Raw genomic sequence first — 19,732 nt, 5'->3', positions numbered from 1 at the left:
TTAGATGGAAAATAGTCAAAACATTGCAGAACATGAGCACAAAATAGTAGGTATTGTTTTTTTTGTCCCGGGTCTCCAGCCGATATTTCAGCAGGGCCTTCACCATCTGGTGCAAACAGAACAAGTTTACACCGACATTCGTCACCAACCTGATCTCACACACGGAGGCAGATCACGCTGCCGGGGCCTGGCTGCTGCTCTCTAAGGTTGTTGCTTCTTCTCCCGTGCTGCCCTACAGCAAGATCCTGGACGCCTGGGACAGCATGGTCAAGTGAGAGGGACACAAAATATTTATTTACAACTTCACATTGACCTCACCTCGTGTTTTCTTTTGATTTTTGTAAAATGCATTTTTGTTCTTAGTTCAAAGGACATAAACGTGACAACCTGCTGTCACATCCTGTGCGTGATGGGAGACATTGCAGCACATTTGAACAAAGACACCAAAGATAGGATAGTTGGTAAGTACTTGATCGTAGTATGGGGTGATGGGAAAATACCCATTAAGAGTCTGTCATAATTTCTTCACAATTTTCTATTTTCTCTCTCTCTTTCTCTCTCTCTCTCTGTGTCTCTCCCTCTCTCTGTCTCTCCCTCTCTCTCTCTCTGTCTCTCTCTCCCTCTCTCTCTCGCTCTGTCTCTCTCTCCCTCTCTCTGTCTCTCCCTCTCTCTCTCTCTCTGTCTCTCCCTCTCTCTCTCTCTGTCTCTCTCTCTCGCTCTGTCTCTCTCTCTCGCTCTGTCTCTCTCTCTGTCTCTCTGTCTCTCTCTCTCCCTCTCTCTCTCTCGCTCTGTGTCTGTCTCTCTCTCTCGCTCTGTCTCTCTCTCTCTCTCTCTGTGTCTCTCCCTCTCTCTGTCTGTCTGTCTGTCTCTCTCTCTCTCTCTCTCTCTCTCTCTCTCTCTCTGTCTCTCTCTCCAGATGATCTGATGTCCTGGTTGAAGAGTTTTACTTTGTCTCTGGAGGTGATCTGTGCAGCTGTGGAGACTCTACATCAATTTGGCCGCAGTGAGGACATCAAACAGACTCAGGTTGACTTCTTGTCCTGCATTTACAGTAGAAAGTAGAAATGTGAAATGTAAACAAAGAGACAACACCAAATTATCAAGGTTTTTCATGTTTGCTAATGCTGTTTACGTCAGTGCATAGAAGTGTAAGGCCTAAATGTTCAATTGTAAGCAGATGAGAAACAATGAGGATTACCACAGAATCTAGAAAACCATGTAAAGTCTCAAATTATCAACACAAAAGAAGTAGTCCTGCATAAAACAGTCAAGAGCTTGACAGCCATGTATAAGGGATTAGCCTGTGAATATTCTCATTCATCCAGGTCTTTGTAAACTTAGGGCATTCAGTCGTTTGCAGCTGGACCTCGTCAGTTTTGGGGGTTGGTCTCACTCAGGGGATAAATACTTGAACCTAACACCATTTCATTAGACTAGAGCTGTTCTATCTAGTCTGGTGCGCATGAACTGATGAAGCCTGCTCGGATGAGAGGCGAAGCGTCTTCTAAGACAAACTAACGAGGTCCAGTTGCGAACGATTGAATGCCCTAAAGCTCATAAGGGATTAGATGTATGTCGTTAAATGACTGACTTGGGCCTTTAATAAAAGGAAACATTCATGATCTGGGGCTTGACTGGTGACAGTCTGATAGTATTGATTATAGTTTTTTCAAATGATGTTATGTGAGTTAAACTTGAACTGTTTTCATGGGCTGCAAAAGGTTTTGGTCGTTCTATAATTTAGAATTCTACAGAATCTTAACTGATAAAACTTCTGCAGGGGGCAGTCACAGCTCATCAGCCAGTGTTAAATACAGTATATTCTCACAATATGATGTCTGTCACATCAACACCTGTTCTACATCTGGATTCAGTCATGGCATGACACTCCCATTTCCCACTTGCAGCTTCTGTCATGTTATATCCAGTTTCTTTTGTTTTGTTCAGGGTTTTCTGAACCAGCACTGTGGTGAGTTGGTGTCTGTCTGCGAGGCTTATTTAGCCAGCATCATCCTGAGTGAAAAGGGAACCCAGAACCTCAATGAGAAACTGATGGTGAGAACTAAGCCTTGTTGTCTTTTCCTTCTTACTCCAACACTTGCAGGTTACACCGTGCAGGTTAACAGTCAGCTACTAGTCCATACCAGTTTCTGCTCTTGGATAAACATCATCCTGAAACATGTCTGTTTTTTTTAGCAAGTATGTTGCATATTATGTTATGTTATTTGACATCAAAACATACTGTGTACAGCAGCTGTGACACATAATTCTCAAACCTGTCTGCTGTTCATCCTGACCTCTGACTGCGGTGAGATAGGAACAAGGAAGCAATCCACCTCCCCGCTGGTGTCAAAGCCAGACTTTTAGAATGCCGTCTGAGTTCAGCCGCCGCAGGCTGTGTCCACATGGGTTCTTAAACTGACATACAAAGCAACCATCCGGATGCTGTCGTTATGTGTCATTAAGCAGATATCAGTTGACCACTTGGGCAACTGCTCAGTATGTTTCCCTTGCCTGAGATGGAGACTACATCTATCTCACACATTCCAATTTTTAAAAAGCTGCTCTCTTTCAAACCTTGCTCAGTATCTCACTGTGTGGTATCTCTCTACCACACAGTTTGACCAGTGCCGGGCACACTGTGTGGTGGAGGCTATAATTCTGGCTTCAGAGAATTGTGGAGTGCAGGCCCCTGAGAGCGTACATGCTCATTTCATGGCCACTTCATGTTCAGGTGCATTTCAAGAGAACTTTTGGTTACCAGGGTTCCCCTATTGTTTTTGTAAAGACTTCTGTCCATAGTGAAACACTCAGACAAAACATAAAAAACAGCAACATCTTTTCTTCTTCGCCCACTTTCCAGTTGGCAAACAAAACTGTATCACAGTTAACATCTAGAACTCTGTGGGACAGACAGACAGACAGACAGACAGACAGACAGACAGACTGACTGACTGACTGACTGACTGACTGACTGACTGACTGACTGACTGCATTTATCCCAAGCTGGGAAATTGCAGTGCAGCAGCAGCATTACACACAGTGAAATAAGTGAACAAATGTGAAATAAGACTATAAAGAGCAAACTATACATAATAAAATAGCAAAATAGCAAGCAGTAAAAACATTATATACATAATAATAATAATAAAATAGTAAACAGTAGTAATGAGTATAAGTAAGTAATGAGTATAATAAGTATTGCACAAAAAAGAATATCTACAGCAAATGGCAGTGTGTAGAAAATAAAGTGTACCATGACTGTAAGCATAACACAGTGAAAAAAGTGAAAATTTGTGAAATGGGACTATAAAGAACAAACTATACAGAATAAAATATCAAAAGTAGCAAACAGTAGTGATAAGAGGTATTGTATTTATTTTTAGCTGTTATTGTACAGTGTAATGGCATGTGGCAGGAAAGATTTCCTGTATCCGTCCCTTTGACAGCAGAGCTGTAGCAGCCTGTGGGAGAAGGTGCTCCGCTGTCTGTCCACTGTGTGATGGAGAGGGTGCTGATCATTGTCCATGATGGATAGCAGTTTATTCAGCGTCCTCCTTTCCACCACAGTCTGAAAAGACTCAAGTCTGAGTCCAAGTACAGAGCCAGCCTTCTTGATGATCTTATCAAGTCTGTTGGTGTCGCTGGCTCTGATGCTGCTGCCCCAACATACAACAGCAAAGAAGATGGCGCTGGCAACCACAGACTGGTAGAAGATCTCCAACATCAGACAGCTGGCTCATGAAGTCTTTTTTTGCTGCATTGCCATCTGACAAAGTCAACGTGAATCTAAGTTAATGGCAACAGCTGTGTACTCTGATCAGATGTATCAATGTTTAAAATGAGCGAGCATGGAGAAAGTTAGCGATGACAGAAAGTTGTGTTCTTAAATTTGCTGCCACGCAGTCAACTGTGACGAGATCGGCCACATACACAGTCAGTTACTGAGTCGCCTCCTGCTTAACCTCAGCTGTGTTTAATGCTTAAGAAGTTTACCATATAGTTCTCATTTACATACTTTTCTGTTTTTTTTTGACAGAATATTTAATTGTGGCCCATAAACAATACATTAACCAGCAGTCAGCTGCTGCACTGCAGGAATAAAATCATTTAACATTGTTTAACAAAAGCTACATAATTAATGTTAATGTGTATTGAGCTAATTTAGCATTTAGAATGAACAACAGTGAAAATTAGAGGTGACTAAATGTTGTCTTCTTGAATTTACTGCCACACAGCCCCCACCCTCATTGATCAACTTAGGCCATGGTTTTGTAAAAGCTCAGTTTTTTGGCAAGGAGAATGTCGTTTTAGTCTGAACTGTGGGGCTGAAAAAGGGAAAAAGATGCATTTACAAATCTACCCAGCTTGATATTGTCATATTCAAAGTGTTTGTTTATTTGTAAGAATCACAGATCCAGGGTGCTGCACCGCTCCATGTTGGTACTTTTATAGCTGTGCTGGTAATATAACTGAAAATGTTCTCTCTTCCAGATAAAACACCTCCACACTTTGGGTGTGGTGTCACTCCACTGTCCTGCCAAGGTTACCAAAAGGACAGTGCTGCTGGTGGAATCTGTCCTCACGACACACTCTGACAAACTGGCAGGTAAGGATGGAGATGATCGCAGCCGTTCTAGACAGTGCCACACAACAGTGGCACAGAGAGTCCATTCAGTTTTAAAATAAGACACCCTGTGTAGACTCCTGATCTTATATCAACAATAAACACAATTAAAACAGACAAAAAATATTTAACTACTTAAGTTTCACAAAAAGAACAGATGATTTAATGAGCATGCATACAGCATGGAGAGAAACACACGCAGGACCATTATCCTGAAGGCAGACAGTTTATATCCTTTGCCCAACACACATGTCTGTGTGGGTTTACATAAGCTTAATACACATCTGTTTGACAAGGCAAAAGTTTGCTATTTTAATGGAATAATGTTGAAAATGACTGAAGCATTATCTCATATGAACTCCAGACAATGTCCGGAGTTGAGTTCAGAAATGTAGTACACAGCAGGAGATGGTCTTTGTCAAACGCCTTATAACCAACATTAAATACTCCGTTTGGTTTATTTGAGGGGTGGCACCTGGGTACAGTGAACAAGAGGATGTTAATTCATCTGTAATGATGACTGTTTTGTCATTGATCTCCATATATGTATTTGTATGTATCTGCAATATAATTTAAAAGGTGGAAAGCAATATACAGGCAAGCAGAAAGGATTATGATGCAGCAACATTGTGTGCAGCGTCATCAGAACACCCACTCGCTTGCTTCTCTGGACATTGACCTTCTGCATTCACAAGTGGGCTGAATCAGACATTACACAAACTTTGTACTGGGGAGCTGGCAGGACATTCCCATCCATGCATACAGCTTGTCTGGGTAATGTCTAGATAACTGGTTTGGGCTCTCCTCACAATAAAACAACGTTTCACTCACTGGGATCTGTTAGTCAGTGTAAAGTAGTTTGTCTCAGCACAGAGCTTAATGTCATACAGGAAAGCAGGGACTTCAACAAACAGAACAATATTTGGATAAAATTAAACAACCTTGTTCAGCTTTTTTGTTTATGTGAGAATTTTCTTTGACAGCCCTGCTGTTTTGCTGGTATATCTGAAAATAAGGTAATATTAGCCCATATATCAGCATGGCTGATGTATCAGTTTAGCTCTAATACAAACTACATTCATTTTAAGAGTTTATTTAATTTTCAAAATTTTAAATTGGCACAAATAAGTCAACCTTTTTGAGCAGCATATGTTCTTGGAGAAAATTTCTCATTTTTTACATAAGAATCTGATATTACAAAGTATATTTCCTATGACAAATGTATTGCTTTGTGGCACAGGGCTGCTCCTCGAGGTGGTATCAAAGTGAGACATGGCTGACCTGTTCTTTATGTTTGTCATTGACAGAGCACCAGGAGGAGCTGCCAGCCTCGCTGCCTCTGTCTCAGTTCAAAACAAACTCTCTGCCTACCAAAGTCAGAGCTCATGGAGTCATCACTTTAGGTAACCTTTCTCAGTTTATGTTGGCCTCCTCTTAGTCTCTTTCAGTAATGTCGAAGAAGTGTTGATCATAACCGCACACAAAATGATAGCCTTAACTGTCATGCATTTCTGCCATCTCAACATACATGTAATGTCTCTTCTCTACTGGTGTCTGTCCGATTCAGGTAAACTGTGTTTGCAACATGAAGAACTAGCCCAGAAGTACCTGCCAGTGTTTGCCAGGGAGCTGGAAGTCGGCACAGAGGTTGCCGTGCGCAACAATGTGGTGGTGATTATGTGTGATCTGTGTGTTCGATACACCAACATCGTGGATCACTATATTCCCAACATCTCGGCCTGTCTGCGAGACAATGAAGCTGTCATCAGGAAACAGACTCTCATCATGCTGACTAACCTGCTCCAGGTAGGAGCTGTTCTACACATTCTATGCTAGGCAATAGATTAAAAATTTAGATAATTATTCATTGTAGTTTAATAAAAGGAGATGGGGGTCGTAGCAACATCTATTATTAAGCTGTATAGTTGTGTTCGGAAGAGCTGTCTTGGCACCCACAAACTCCTTGTCCCTTTCCACAGTGTGCCTGCCAGCTTTGCCTTTTTAGGGCCATGTAGAGGCCAAAATCTCCTGCAGGGACTTCACCATGAGTGGTTGTGCAAAGTTTGTGACAGTGTGCACCTTCAACAGAAGGGGGGCTGCACTGTCTTTAGTGATACTATGCCCAAGGAATATGATGGTGGTCAGCCCGGACTGGCACTTGTCTGGGTTGACAATCAGGAGGTGCTAACTGAGTCGTGAAGTGAGACACATGCTCCTCCCTGAAGGAGCTGGCCTTGACCATGTCGTCCAGATAGACTAAGAGGAAAGGCAGGTCCCACAGCGAGGTGTCTATGAGACACTGGAACGTCTGTGCTGCATTTTTAAGGCCAATCATTTGCAGGACTTGCAGGCATGATTGCTGACTATACACAGGAATCCATTTTCAGTTCACCTGTCAAAGTTGAGAGATTGGACCGCAAAAAGATTGCCACAGACACAGCCCTTAACCTTTTTTACTTGGAATATTCTGCAGCGATCGACCCTGCATTACTCTATGCTACTAGGTTACTGTTCTCTGAGAGTCTTTTTGGTTGTGTTTTCGATGTCTCTGTCTAACTGCCTTTGTTATTTTTTTCTAGGAGGAATTTGTGAAATGGAAAGGCTCCCTCTTCTTTCGCTTCATGGTGATGCTGGTTGACCCAGTTCCTGCTATTGCCAGGTAAATCACACTGTGCATCGAGAGAAAGATGATAACTAAGTAAAGTAAACTAATTATTAGAATCTACAGTAATAAACATCTGATTTCAAAACATTGTTGATTTTAAGATACTTGTTGCCACTAAAGTGCTGGCAGTGTCAGTGTCTGACTCTTTAGTATCCAGTTCTGCCAGGGGTGCATGATGGTTTGTTTGATTTTAAAAACAAAAAATAAGCAAAGCAAGCAATTTTTAAAATTGAGATATTTATGATATGATGATAGGGAATGCACACTTGTACTTATTTTTTGGGGCAAGATAGTATGTAACAACATGCAGTGTTGTATACCTAAATCCTTGTGTCATTATTGTAATGTCGAAGACGATGAGACATCACACCTGCACACAGATTTTCTCCATATCCATCTGTATTGCCTGCTAGATGAGTGCGTGCTGTGATCTCCCAAGACATTCATGAACTAATTCCACAATAATATCAAACCTAAGTGTCTCCTGTTTCCTGCATCAGTCTGTGTGAATACTGCCTGCTTCACCTGCTGCTGAAGAAGAGCCCAGAAATGTTCAGCCAGCACTTCATCGAGTGCATCTTCCACTTCAACTCCTACAGCAAACACAAGTGCTACAACAAGTTCCCTCAAAGTGAGAGGTAGGAAGCTGTGGGGTTGTCATTTCTGTCACCCACTTCACGTTTGGCTTCATTTCTCTTTGATCTTCATGCCACTGATCACTGACAGCTGTGGCTGGAGCCGTTGTGCTTTTGAGTTGTCTGTCCGGACATCCTCCCCATTCCCATGAGCATGATTTCTCAGGAATGTCTTGAGGGAATTTCTTTAAATTTGTCACAAACATACACTTTTTCTGAAGTTTATTCAGTCGTTCATTCATTCGTTGACTTATTTTTATTGGTTTTTGATCTATGCAGAGAAAAGGTTCGGTTCTCCCTGAAAGGAGCTCAGTACCGTGACAAGCGTTTTCGGATCTACCGCTTCCTCTTGGAGCACTTTACAGACACCCAGCGTTTCAACATCACCAACAAGATCAACCAGACCATCCTTGGTGAGCGCCTGTGTGGACTGAGAAGTGAAACCAAGCTAGAAAGCACTCATACATGTTACCTCTGATTCCTTTTCTAACTCCGTCGGTGTAAATGTTTTTCTCTCTCTGCTGATGACTTGAATAATAACATGAACAGTAGTTCTTCATTAAAGGGTGTTTAAGGCATCTTCCATTTTCTCTGTGACTCCCGGACTGTTGGCAAGCACCAAATTTAGACCAAGAACTGTATTGACCTTAAAAAAAATCACTTGTAACCTCTTACCTTTTGCTATCCCAGCATGCTTTGCAGACGAGGAGCTGCCTCTAGATGCAGATGGTGCTGACATTTTGTCAGAGACCTTCAACATCTTGAGTCTGAAGGAGATGAAGCTGCAGGCCATATCTAGTGCGGCAGGAGGTGCGGCAGGGGAGGAACCAGAGGAGGAGAACATGGCCACCATGGCTAAGGCAGTCCTGCAGGCCGCGCAGAATAAGGTGGTGTCACAGGTGAGAAAGGTTGACCAAGTTACTTAAACTGTAACCAGTTACTCGTCAAAAAATCCTTTACTCAGCAGCAAAACTAATGTATTACGTAAGTCATTACTTTAGTTTCTGTTTGGCTATATCAAAGGTACTATTCTCCAGACCCATTTTACAGCTTATGAATTTAACATGTGTAGAAATACAGGGGAAAATGAGAGTTTTGACAAGCACCCACCACAATTTGGAGGGATTAGCCTCAATGACTGCACACAGCTCCCCAGAAGTCCCGACCACAGCTGCCTGCTTCACATGCCCACCAAATCTAAAAGACAAACCAGGTGACTCTTGAAGGTAGGCATACCTGTGGCTAATGTTAGCAAACCCCCTAAGATCCACAACATTTTAAAAAGCCAATTTTAGAATGACCAATAGTCATGTTTCTCCTCTTTTGGTAAGACAGTGAACAAGCCAACCCCCAAATGTCAAAATAACAGTGTTTCTTGGATTAACAACTGTAATATAATTACAGAGTATCAAATTATAATCCCCCACACTACTCATTACTAAAGTAAAGTATTGTACTGTAACACATTACTAAGTAATGCATGACTGGCACTGCAGGTAAGTGGCTGCAGTTAGAACACGAGCTTGATGATGTAGACTTCCTACTGGAAAGTACTCGCTGTTAAATGCCATTAGGAAATTCTGTGGAGCTTTTAGGGGAGCTACTCTCAGCTTCCTGCTTTGAATCCACAGGTCCAAAAGAAAGCTTTCATAGAGAACACAGTTCCTCTCATCATCAGCCTGAAGAGCCTGCTGGAACAAAAGCGTTCTCCTGTCCTCAGAGACCTCATGGCCTACCTCCAGGTGAGACATGAACACTCATGCATAATCAGATTAATTAAGGCGGAGTCGGTGTGCAGCAATTTTACATGCATAGGCAGTATTCTTGCAGGACTACTGTATGGCATTACATTAGACGTTTCTAGGTCCACTCATCCAGTTTTTAACAAATAACTCACTATCACCTAAAACAGTAGAAGTAGATCAGGCAAAGTAAGAGACAGCGGAGTGCCTAAAAAAAGAGAGGGAACGTTCTGCAAAATCATGCATGGCCCTCAGGTGCTAAATATTTTGTCCAGTGCCAAAGTCAATTTTAGGTAGGAGTGCAGTTGGTTATGAAACACCTTGTTCCAGGATCCATTAAGTTATGTTTACTTGAGTTAGACAGCAAGCAGCCACTTTGATCAAACTAACCAGAACTAAGCATTTTTTAAATATTCTTTCTACAGATCAGTGTGGCAGGTAAACAAAAGCTTTGTCTTTTCTTTTTTAAGTCATTTTAGGGTTCGCTCTGAGGAGTTTATTTTCATTGATAACTACCATGCTAGCAAAACACCATTAACTACACAACACAAGCACATGGGATGGATCAAAGTGACAACATAACCCCATCATTCAGAAAAAGCACTGACTTTGACTTTAAAAACTGTGCAAAAACCCTGAAGTGGTGTCTCACAGCACTTCCTGCATGACAAAAGGCTGTTGTTCCCATCAGGTGACAATGCAAGACTACCGCAACGAGGTGAAGGAGTTTTTCTCTGGAGATGAGCAGCTGGCAGCTGAAGTGGAGTTTGCTCTGAAGACAGCTGAGAAGGAGAGAGAGATGGAGGAACAGATGGACAACTGCAGCCTGACAGGAGACGCCAGGACTCCCACTGCACAGGTCAGAATACACCACATTCACCACAACAGCACTGACACGTGAGATATTGAGTGCAACTTAAAAAATACATACATTCACAATTTGAAATCTTAAACAGCTTTACATGTAATTGAAAACTAATCTTTTTCAGACCGTCAGGGAGAAAACGCAAAATGTCAACAAATCTATTATCAACTATATATACATATTCTTCAATGAATATTCTTAAATTGAGTCTGGGATGATGAACCAGTGCAGGCCAGAGTCTTGGAGTTTTCCACAGTCAGGGAAGGTGTCATGTTGGTTCTGTTCTTTCCCCAGTGTTCAGTCCAGGGCTCTCCCATCAGGCCCAGGCCCAGGCCCCTCCTCCCGTTTAGTTTTGCCACACCACAGCCACATCCAAACCCCGCCTCTGCCAGACTAGCACACACTGACAGGTAGGTTTCCATCACAACAGCAGGGACTGGGATTGGTTTCCTTTGACTGATGACCGTTGATTATTCGTATTCTCAAGTCAGACAGAGTCCAGCACGTGCATGTGTCCAGTGAGCAGTACACATTGTACCATTAACATTTGGCTCAAACTGCTTTCCTTTTATTTCTGTACTGCATGCATACACATTCACATTGCATATGGCATCAGTGAGGGAAAAAACCTGTGTGTTTGTGTCTCTTAACAGTCGTGTGCGCAGATCCAGGCAGGAAGAACACGTCCAGTCTAAGTCATTCACTCTGAACAGAACAGGTACGACAGGAAACTCGTCTGAACTTCCACTGATTGAAGTAGTGAAAGAAGTTTCAGTGAGGAGTTCATGAGTCAGCAGTCACACCGTTCATCGCACTTAATGCTGCATTTTTTTAAAGTTTAAGAAAGAATATACACTAAGATATGATATCTGTAGATAGAATTATTTGCTGTACTACACAGTTTAGTTTTCAAGTGTAAAGATGATTGAAGATTTTCTATCCAACATCAGTACGGATAAAAATCAGCACTCTGTCCCCTCTGACTGTTTTCACTGTCTTGTGTGACTTTGTTTCCAGTGATGCCTAAAGGAGCAGTGAATGACAGAGCCATCAGCACGCCTAAAGGTACAAGCTCACAGCACTGGCTGAACCTCTGCAGCACACCCCACACCACATCGCCAGTATTCAGTGCATGCTGTCCACATTATCTTCCAGCACCACAAGTGCATGTTATGTTACTGTTATAGATGCTCTCAGTGGTAACTGAACACACAGCCCTTAGCAGAATTAGAGCTTTGTTCGAGCCATGGAGCTCAGTGACCAGCTGGTTTTTAACCGTTTCACTTCAAAATCTATTCAGGTCCCATTTCCAGACTGCAGTTGGAAGAGTCGTTTTATCTGTGAACATTGTGCTCTTCCACACATGCTTATTTTATTTATTTATTTATTTGAAAGGGACAATACACATTAATGAACATCAGTATGTAAGTACATGTGTAAATGTGTCGGAATTAGCAAGCCTGCTAATTTACATCAGTAGTCCCTTGGCAGGTAATAGACAGACAGACACATAGGAGGTAGACGAGAAAAGAAAAGAAGGAATATAATAATAACAGTTCACATCAAAATACCCATTCATACATAGACATAAAGTGCAGTGTGGATTCTACATCTACAAAGTCTGAACGCCTTTTCCTTTAAGGCGTATTTTTGTAAATCTTAATAGTTGAACATTTTGGGAAATACATTTATTCACTTTCTTTTCAAGAGATGCTCAAAAATTCAACTGCCAGTTCTTGGATGAATTTTAGATGACCTTTGACTGACTTTCAGTACAGTCCGTATCTCATCAATATGGTGCAGATTTTTGTCATTTTAGGGTTGTTCCTTTATTCCTCCCTCTCTCTCTCTCTACTCCATCTGTCCTCCTTGTAATCCAGGTGTCACCGTCAATTTAACATTTGATGAAGGAGTCAGCGCGATCTTCAGTGACCGAGGAACAAGTAAGTCATTCTGACTTGTCACTCAGTGTGACTGATCAGGTGTTCAGGCAGCAGTTAATGAGTATCATTTTGTGATAGAAACCAACCACAGTTCCTTCAGAACTAAATGGTCAGTCAAAGTGTGAGGTACGCAGGTTGTAAATCGAGGTTTGGATTACGTGTGTCTTCACAGGTCTTGCCGGGGAGACCAGTGTTCTTCATGTGCGGTCAAATGAGCAGCAGTGAGTTCATTACTTTTGTCATTGCTTCCACGTACTCAATGTTTCATTCACAGTTCTGGTTGTGCAGGCACGTTCATATGCACTTTGAAGGAATGTACAGAATAATTATATCATCTAAGTAAAAAGTCTAACCCAGCATTTGTGAATGAAAAAGTTATATCATTATAGCAATTATAGAGATTTCATTTCCAACATAGTATTTTCAAAATTGTAATGGCTTCTTTAAATGACAGCATTAAATGTATCAAGCCACAGAGAGGGAGAGGATGTCAGAGGCTAACAAGTTGTTGTTGGGTTTTTTTTTTCCTTGAATTTGTCAGTCACAAATTATAAATAGAATAAATATATATTTTCTTCTTCTGTCCATGCAGATAATTTAGGTTTTATTTGTCCAGGTTTGGACATATTTTTCCCACCAAAGCACAGGAGAGCTACATGGAACTGCTCGTAGAACTGATAACTGATAACCCAGCTGTCTGTGTTTCAGAGCTCCTGGGCTGAGGCAGTGGAATGTGCAGTCTCCTCTCCGCCACAAGACAAAAACATCTAATGCTTAGCTGCCCTAAAGCTTCATTTCTTTTGTTTCTGTTTTTTGTCTTTACTACATCTTCTACTGTCACTGCTTCTTACATGTCCATGTCCATCTACATGCTCTCGATTAATATTCTCTCATCTTTATCTTTCATATGTTTGTGTCACTGCAGGTCTTTCTGATAATAAAGGTGACCTTGACTTCAAAATATTTTTTGGCCAGATTCTTGCTGGTTAACACAATGTAAATAAGACCTACACTGTCTGGGGAATTTCCTCCTTTTGTGGTAAATTAGTGTTACGACTGTCTGTTTCTGCTCTTTAAGTCCTTTTACACTAACTTTTGTTAAGGTAAAAAATATGCCCTATTGAAATGCAGTTAAGAGTGCTACAATATGCTGATACCTTTTTTGTGTTTTCATTTTTGTGCTTTGCATCTACCTTAATCACTGGTTTAATGCACCCCCTGGGGGGCCATGCCCTTTTACCCTCCCGACTAGCCTGGCTAGATGACAATCTGCACTGATCTGGAAATGTAGCTAGATTAAATAATTTTCCCCTCAATATTACTGTAGCTCCAGCCCTCTCACCTCAGAGGGACTCTCCTCCTACCATTCAAGCTCCTCTTTATTGGAACACCTCGAGCTCTTGATCAACGACCTACTCTAACTCCAGCCTACCTTAGCCAGTGCTGTGCAGACCTAAGGAAACAAGGAAAGTATGTGTTAGTCACAATAAGGGAAGTCGCGCCATGACTCTCAGGGTCTGAGGTGTTCACGTCATTAGACGCCACCAGTGGATTTTATCAAAATATCCACTGAGGATAGCTGTGAATTAACCATTCAGATTAAGCACAGCTAAATGTAAGTTCAACAACGGCATATGTACTTAGTGGGTAGACTGTAGCCGTTCTTGTAAACAGTGTGTTCTCACGCAGACCACACATGAGCAGCCCCTGGTCAAGCTCATCAAAGATCTTGATCAGATCGATAAGAATGGGCTCAGTGAAGCCCTCCAGAAAGGTCATCAATGCAAAACCTCAGGTCCAGCTCAGCGGGATCATCCATCAAGTGTTGGTATCCAACTACCTCATTTCTCATTAACGAAACATGTAATGAATTGAATAAAATAAAAATCGAACATGGCTGTTGTTAGTATTCACAGCTGTCGTGTGTGTTTTAGTTTTGGGATGTTTTGGCTGAGCTTTTCTCTGCCATTCTTGTGTGAATAGCAGACATGAAGTCCATGAATAAAATCCTAGTGTGTGGGCATCCTGAGTCCAGGTATTTGGCACTGTGTCCTGTGATTTACCCGGCAGGCAGAGTATAGAGGATTGATTTTGCCACCATGCTGGAGAGATAATCACACTACTCTCTCCATGCATTTACACACCACCATGTCAGGGCAACTGACCTGCAGTCATTCAGGTCCTTAGCATGTGTCCTTTTAGAAACTGGGATTATTGTGCATCCATCACTAGCTGGGAACACAGCCAGAAACCAGAGGATGCTGACACAGCCTGGTGAAGCAGCCTTTGAACGCCTTGCCTCTGAGACTTTGTGTGCATTGACTCTGCTCAGGGTGGAGGTCACCAACTGCTCATCTACGGTGAGAGCTTGGTGGGATGGGATGGGCTGAGGCTGGGGAGGGGCCAGTTTTCTGGTGCGCTGCAGCTGTTAACGACTGAATAAGTTAAGGTGGGGTCCTGTAGGTTAATCACTGCCGATGTGGGGGCTCTACACATCATAATGTTTAACCCCTGCTATGCCCCCTTTGCATTTCCAGATATTAGCTGCTCCTCTACCTTGTTTTTGTAGTGGATCTTGGCAAACATGGACAGGCAGATTTTCATCGCTTGTTGTTTGGATGAGGAGTTAGTTGTTCGATGACAGTGACAGTGTCCTTACAGTATAAAATACAAAAGTCACGACAAACCTCAAGAAATCTGAAGTTTGTCTCCATACAGAGCCCACCCCCAGCTGACTGACATGTTTTTTTCATTCCTGTCAAAGCATATGATATTAAACTGGTGCTTTTCCAGACAGCTTAAAGCTTGCCATTGTTCAGCCACTGCTAAAAAGTAGTAATTTAGACCCCCTGTCTTTGATTAACTACAGACAAATCTCAAGGTCCTGAAGAAAATCATTTCTTCCAAACGGATGTCTCTTATGAACGACGAGTGTGTTTCATTCACTTTCCAGTCTGGTTTTCGAGCACTTCAGTGCTGACGCCACTCGACAGTACTGAGAAACACAACTGAAGTTTGGGAGAAACACTGATTTTCTGCTGAACCTAAAAAGTAATCATGGTGTCATGCATTTCAAGGTTTCTATATGCTAGCAAAACCATCATAGCAAAATATGTCAAAACAACATGTCAGACATGTTTAAACATTATGAGCTTTCAGGTCATCTTATTGTCGGTACTTTTGCTGTTCTGGGTATGGACTTAATTTTTCTGGGCAAAGTAACTGAAAAAGCCTCATAGTGTCCACACTCATCTTCCTGATATCTTTCAATAACGTGCATTACATCCTTTCCTGTAAGGTTTTTGTAAATGATTCTTATTGTATAAAATAACTGTAATAAAGCTATTAGTAGCAGTAGTAGTGGTACTAATGGTGACGTGAGTGAGTAATGTCTGTACTGTATGAATGGATTAGAAATGGTCAGTCATTGACTGTTTTGGTGTCACAGGGTTAGTGACACTGTATGACTGCTGACTGTTCATCTGAAATAATAAAAATCTCTTTCTATCTAAATGAGTAAAGTGGTTATAAATATGTTTATTTGAGGTTTCTATGTATTCTTTAAGATGCAACCTGCATTAATCATGAAACATTTGTCTGTTGAACCTGTCGAGAATCCCATTCTCAAGATTTGACTTTCCACTTTCAGATGTGACGATAAGATGCAGCAGTGACTGTCGCCACGGCGATGTAGTTAAAAAAAAATAATTCCTCAAGATATTTTTAAAAGCTTCTAACAACTTTTTCTTGTTTTCTAGCGCTAAGCTAACAAGCAAACATTATCGAAAGGTTTCCTGGGACGTTGCATTGGTTCACAGTTCACTGAGCATGTTAATGGAGACAGTCACGACTGAACAATGCAACGACGAGTGAAGGTTTTCATCTGGAAACCCTCCAGCACAGGCTGTCTGTTGTGTCCGATGAGATGCATAATCTGGCCAAACATGTCTCTAAACGGTCAGCGAAGGCTCGAAAGACGTGGACGCCCTCCTCCACCTGCAGCCCCGGCGCCATCTACAGGTAGACTGACTGCCAGCTGACAGATGCCAGATGTGATGCATTTAGTTTTGTTCAATAATGATTTGTTCTTTCTCACCCATTTACTAATGGTATACAACTGGACGTGTAAACTCTGGCCCAGCTCCAGTAATGTTGGTGACACAACAGAGTCATCCAGCATACTGTACATAAGTACTCAGCATTTTTAAAAACATGGTAAATCATTTCTAGAAATGGAGAATAAAAGTGGTATCGAGCAACACTCTTGTCAAACACCTTTTGCTGCCAGAAAAGCTGCCTTTGAAAAACACAGTGTTCTGCCAGAGAGGTAACTCTCCATTCAGGCAAGAGCTGCAGGTGCCAAACTGAGCTTGGCAATTAGATTACTGTGATCAATGGCATCAAAAGCTGCAGTAAAATCCAAGAGCACAGCCCCTACTAGCTTCCTGTCATACAGATATGTTCCCCATTGATCACGTGTGTACTAATGCAGTGGTAGTAGAGAGCCCTGGTCTATGAGCAGCGGTGTTGATGTCAGTACTCTTTTGTACTGTTGTGTAATTTATCATACACAAATTACCTTACAATAATTACTTTCTTTATTCGCTCTCATTGAGTACTGGTATTCTACTGTGACATATATATTTTTTTTTCTGTGCAATGAAGTTTATCAGCCAGGTCCTGCCAAGCAGTGGTATGATGATGATCATAAATGCTGTAGTCACTTTATCCACCTTTGTGCAATTTGTGTAAAATCTATGAAATTCCATAGAATTTTTGATAGTATTTTTGTACTGCAATTGTTCTTATAGTTCTTTGTGGCAATATATGTATATATTTTACATATTTTTCTTTTATATAGTCATATAAAGTACACATATACATAGTCAGCTTTTATTTTGTATTTTGTATTTCTCTGTTTCTGTTGCTATTTGTTTGTCCAACTGCTCCTACCTGCTGCCTGTAATACCCAAATTTCAAATATCTTATCTTATCTCATCTTACTCTACCAACATAGCTTACCATCTGATTAAAAATGATCATTCCAAGTAGTAAGTAAGTAGTAAGAGTTCTATCGAAGGTATGATGATATCTTTAAAATAGCCATGCTGCAGTTAGAAAAAGAAAAAGCCCTTCCGGGTTATCTATACCAGAGGATCATCTGAAACATCTCCTCAACTTTGTCCTGGCTAACCTTGACAGATCCCAAACTGCATTTTTTATCATTTATGATGGTGTTGACAATGTTGCAAACTGTCTTCTTTGTTGATAAAAATAATAAAATAATTATCTGCATCATATGGCCTGGTTATTAACTGACCTGCACATTCCACTTAGATTTGACAATTGCCTGACTTCTCAAACATTATTGGACACAGAGGTCAACTTTTTATGTAATAGACAATTCAGTATTTAGTATGTGATCTCATCCGGTGGACCTATTACCAGAGGAAGAATGACTCAGTTTTCATCAAGTTATGTGATTGTTGGTCAGCTTATACAAGTAGCTCTGTAAATTGACATAATGCTACCATTAACACAACTCTCCCATCATTACACCAACAATAGGCTAATCTATGTCCATGAACACCCTTTTGTGAGCCTGCAAGGTGTAGACGTCCAGTAGAAATGAGATGAACTGCACCACAATATGAGGCTGTGAAAGCTCTGTAACTGTTTGTGTGATCACTTTGCCACAGACCCACATCATCACTGCTGCACTGCTGCATTTTCCCAGCTGCAAAATGTCTTAGTGTTCTGATCACTTTCATTTCTGGTGTTATAGTGTTATTGCATTGGATGGGAGTGAAAGAAACTCATCCTCATGAAAGTCCTCCTCCCTACTCCTAATATGTTTTAAATCTTAGAGCTTTCTGAAGGGCTACTGTGCTTTGTGAATAACTTTACCAGGATCAGGTCATAACTGTGAGGGGAATTCTTTAAAAACATCATCGTTCTTAGACTTTCTTAGAATTTCGCCCTCTCACTGAGAGCAACTCTTTGCACTAGAAATCTTTATGAATACTGGACCAGGAATTCAGGGAGGGTGACATGGATACATTCACCTCCAGAACCCATCAAATCTGAAAAGAGGAATACAAAGCCAGGCTGAAGTGTTTCTAAGTGCTTCCAAAGGCAACTGGACTTGCTTGTGGTTCTAGTAGACGTTTCGCCTCCCATCCACTGACTGCTGGGAAGTTATCCTCTTGGAGGATTATTGACCCACCCAGCTATCATGTGAGTTGTTAGCGTCACATGAGTCATGGTGTTAATGGGTCAATGGGCATCAATGGGTGAGTCATGATATGAATGGGCGGGTCATTTACCCACCTGCCCATCGTATGAGTCATCAGGGTCACATGAGTCCTGGTGTGAATGGCTGTTAAGATGTCTGGGGACGGATCTCAGGACTTTTTCACTCCTCTTTCAAACCATCTGTCTCCGTTGGCCAAAATATGTATTTTATTGTCCTCGAATGAGTGTCCCTAGTCCTTCAGATGTAGGTGGACGGCTGAGTCTTGACCTGAGGTGTTGGCTCTCCTGTGTTGTGCCATGCACTTGTGAAGCGGTTGTTTTGTTTCCCCAGTGTACAAGTGTGTGCACTCCTCCATCCACCACACTGCTCTGCTTATGGCTGGTTGTTTTGTCCTCAGGGTGGACAAGCTTCTGCCTCAGGGTGCTACTAGGCTTGAAGTGCACAGGGATGTGGTGTTTGTTTGTTATAAATCTTCCTTAGTTTTTCAGATATTACTGCATGTGAAATATGACAACATTGTTCTGTTTATGGTCCTTTCCTACTCATTCTGTTCTGTGTCTTTTCGCAGTCTTGATGAAGGCACAGTTTGGGTAACCACACGTTCGAAGTGCTTCCCTGATGTGTTTTTGCTGGTTATCCTTGCCTTCTGTCCTTGTGGGCACGTTCTGAGCCTGATGTTGGGTTCTGAAAAACCCCAGCTTTAAGAGCAAATATTGATCTATGTGCATGGCTGGGCAAAGCATCTTCTAGAACCACAAACAAGTCCAGTTGCCTTTGGAAGCACTTACAAGTACCATGACCTGGATGAATGAGAATCTCCATAGACCCAAGGACCCTGCAGCCACCTGGAACACACTTACACAGAATAAGAAAAGCGCTGGTATCACCCCACCCCACAGACTAGCTGATGAACTCCTTTTACACCAGAGGGCAGGCAGGAGAGGAGTCCAGAGTTTGTACTGACAATCAATGAATACTCACCAAGTTCACTCCAGAGCA

The 19,732-nt window shown here is 41.7% G+C and overlaps 1 protein-coding gene across 1 annotated transcript in view; it reads left to right on the top strand.

The window, feature by feature from the left end:
- ncapd3 (non-SMC condensin II complex, subunit D3) overlaps positions 1 to 17,303 on the top strand; it is a 33,013-nt gene extending 15,710 nt beyond the window's left edge. The window contains exons 17-35 of the mRNA XM_041947921.1: positions 80 to 271; positions 364 to 461; positions 917 to 1,026; positions 1,948 to 2,055; positions 4,495 to 4,609; positions 5,935 to 6,030; positions 6,195 to 6,433; positions 7,207 to 7,286; positions 7,793 to 7,930; positions 8,207 to 8,340; positions 8,618 to 8,826; positions 9,559 to 9,669; positions 10,361 to 10,528; positions 10,829 to 10,944; positions 11,188 to 11,252; positions 11,552 to 11,599; positions 12,415 to 12,477; positions 12,650 to 12,698; positions 13,186 to 17,303. Of these exons, the coding sequence (XP_041803855.1) occupies positions 80 to 271; positions 364 to 461; positions 917 to 1,026; positions 1,948 to 2,055; positions 4,495 to 4,609; positions 5,935 to 6,030; positions 6,195 to 6,433; positions 7,207 to 7,286; positions 7,793 to 7,930; positions 8,207 to 8,340; positions 8,618 to 8,826; positions 9,559 to 9,669; positions 10,361 to 10,528; positions 10,829 to 10,944; positions 11,188 to 11,252; positions 11,552 to 11,599; positions 12,415 to 12,477; positions 12,650 to 12,698; positions 13,186 to 13,255 (2,209 nt within the window). The 3' untranslated portion in view covers positions 13,256 to 17,303. The remainder of the gene's footprint in view (positions 1 to 79; positions 272 to 363; positions 462 to 916; positions 1,027 to 1,947; positions 2,056 to 4,494; positions 4,610 to 5,934; positions 6,031 to 6,194; positions 6,434 to 7,206; positions 7,287 to 7,792; positions 7,931 to 8,206; positions 8,341 to 8,617; positions 8,827 to 9,558; positions 9,670 to 10,360; positions 10,529 to 10,828; positions 10,945 to 11,187; positions 11,253 to 11,551; positions 11,600 to 12,414; positions 12,478 to 12,649; positions 12,699 to 13,185) is intronic.
- The last annotated feature ends 2,429 nt before the right edge of the window (positions 17,304 to 19,732 follow it).

This window comes from Chelmon rostratus, chromosome 11 (assembly GCF_017976325.1).
Source record: "Chelmon rostratus isolate fCheRos1 chromosome 11, fCheRos1.pri, whole genome shotgun sequence".
Taxonomy (NCBI): Eukaryota; Metazoa; Chordata; class Actinopteri; order Chaetodontiformes; family Chaetodontidae; genus Chelmon; species Chelmon rostratus.
Note: the sequence above shows the minus strand (reverse complement) of the source record. Positions and strands in the feature narration are given on the sequence as shown.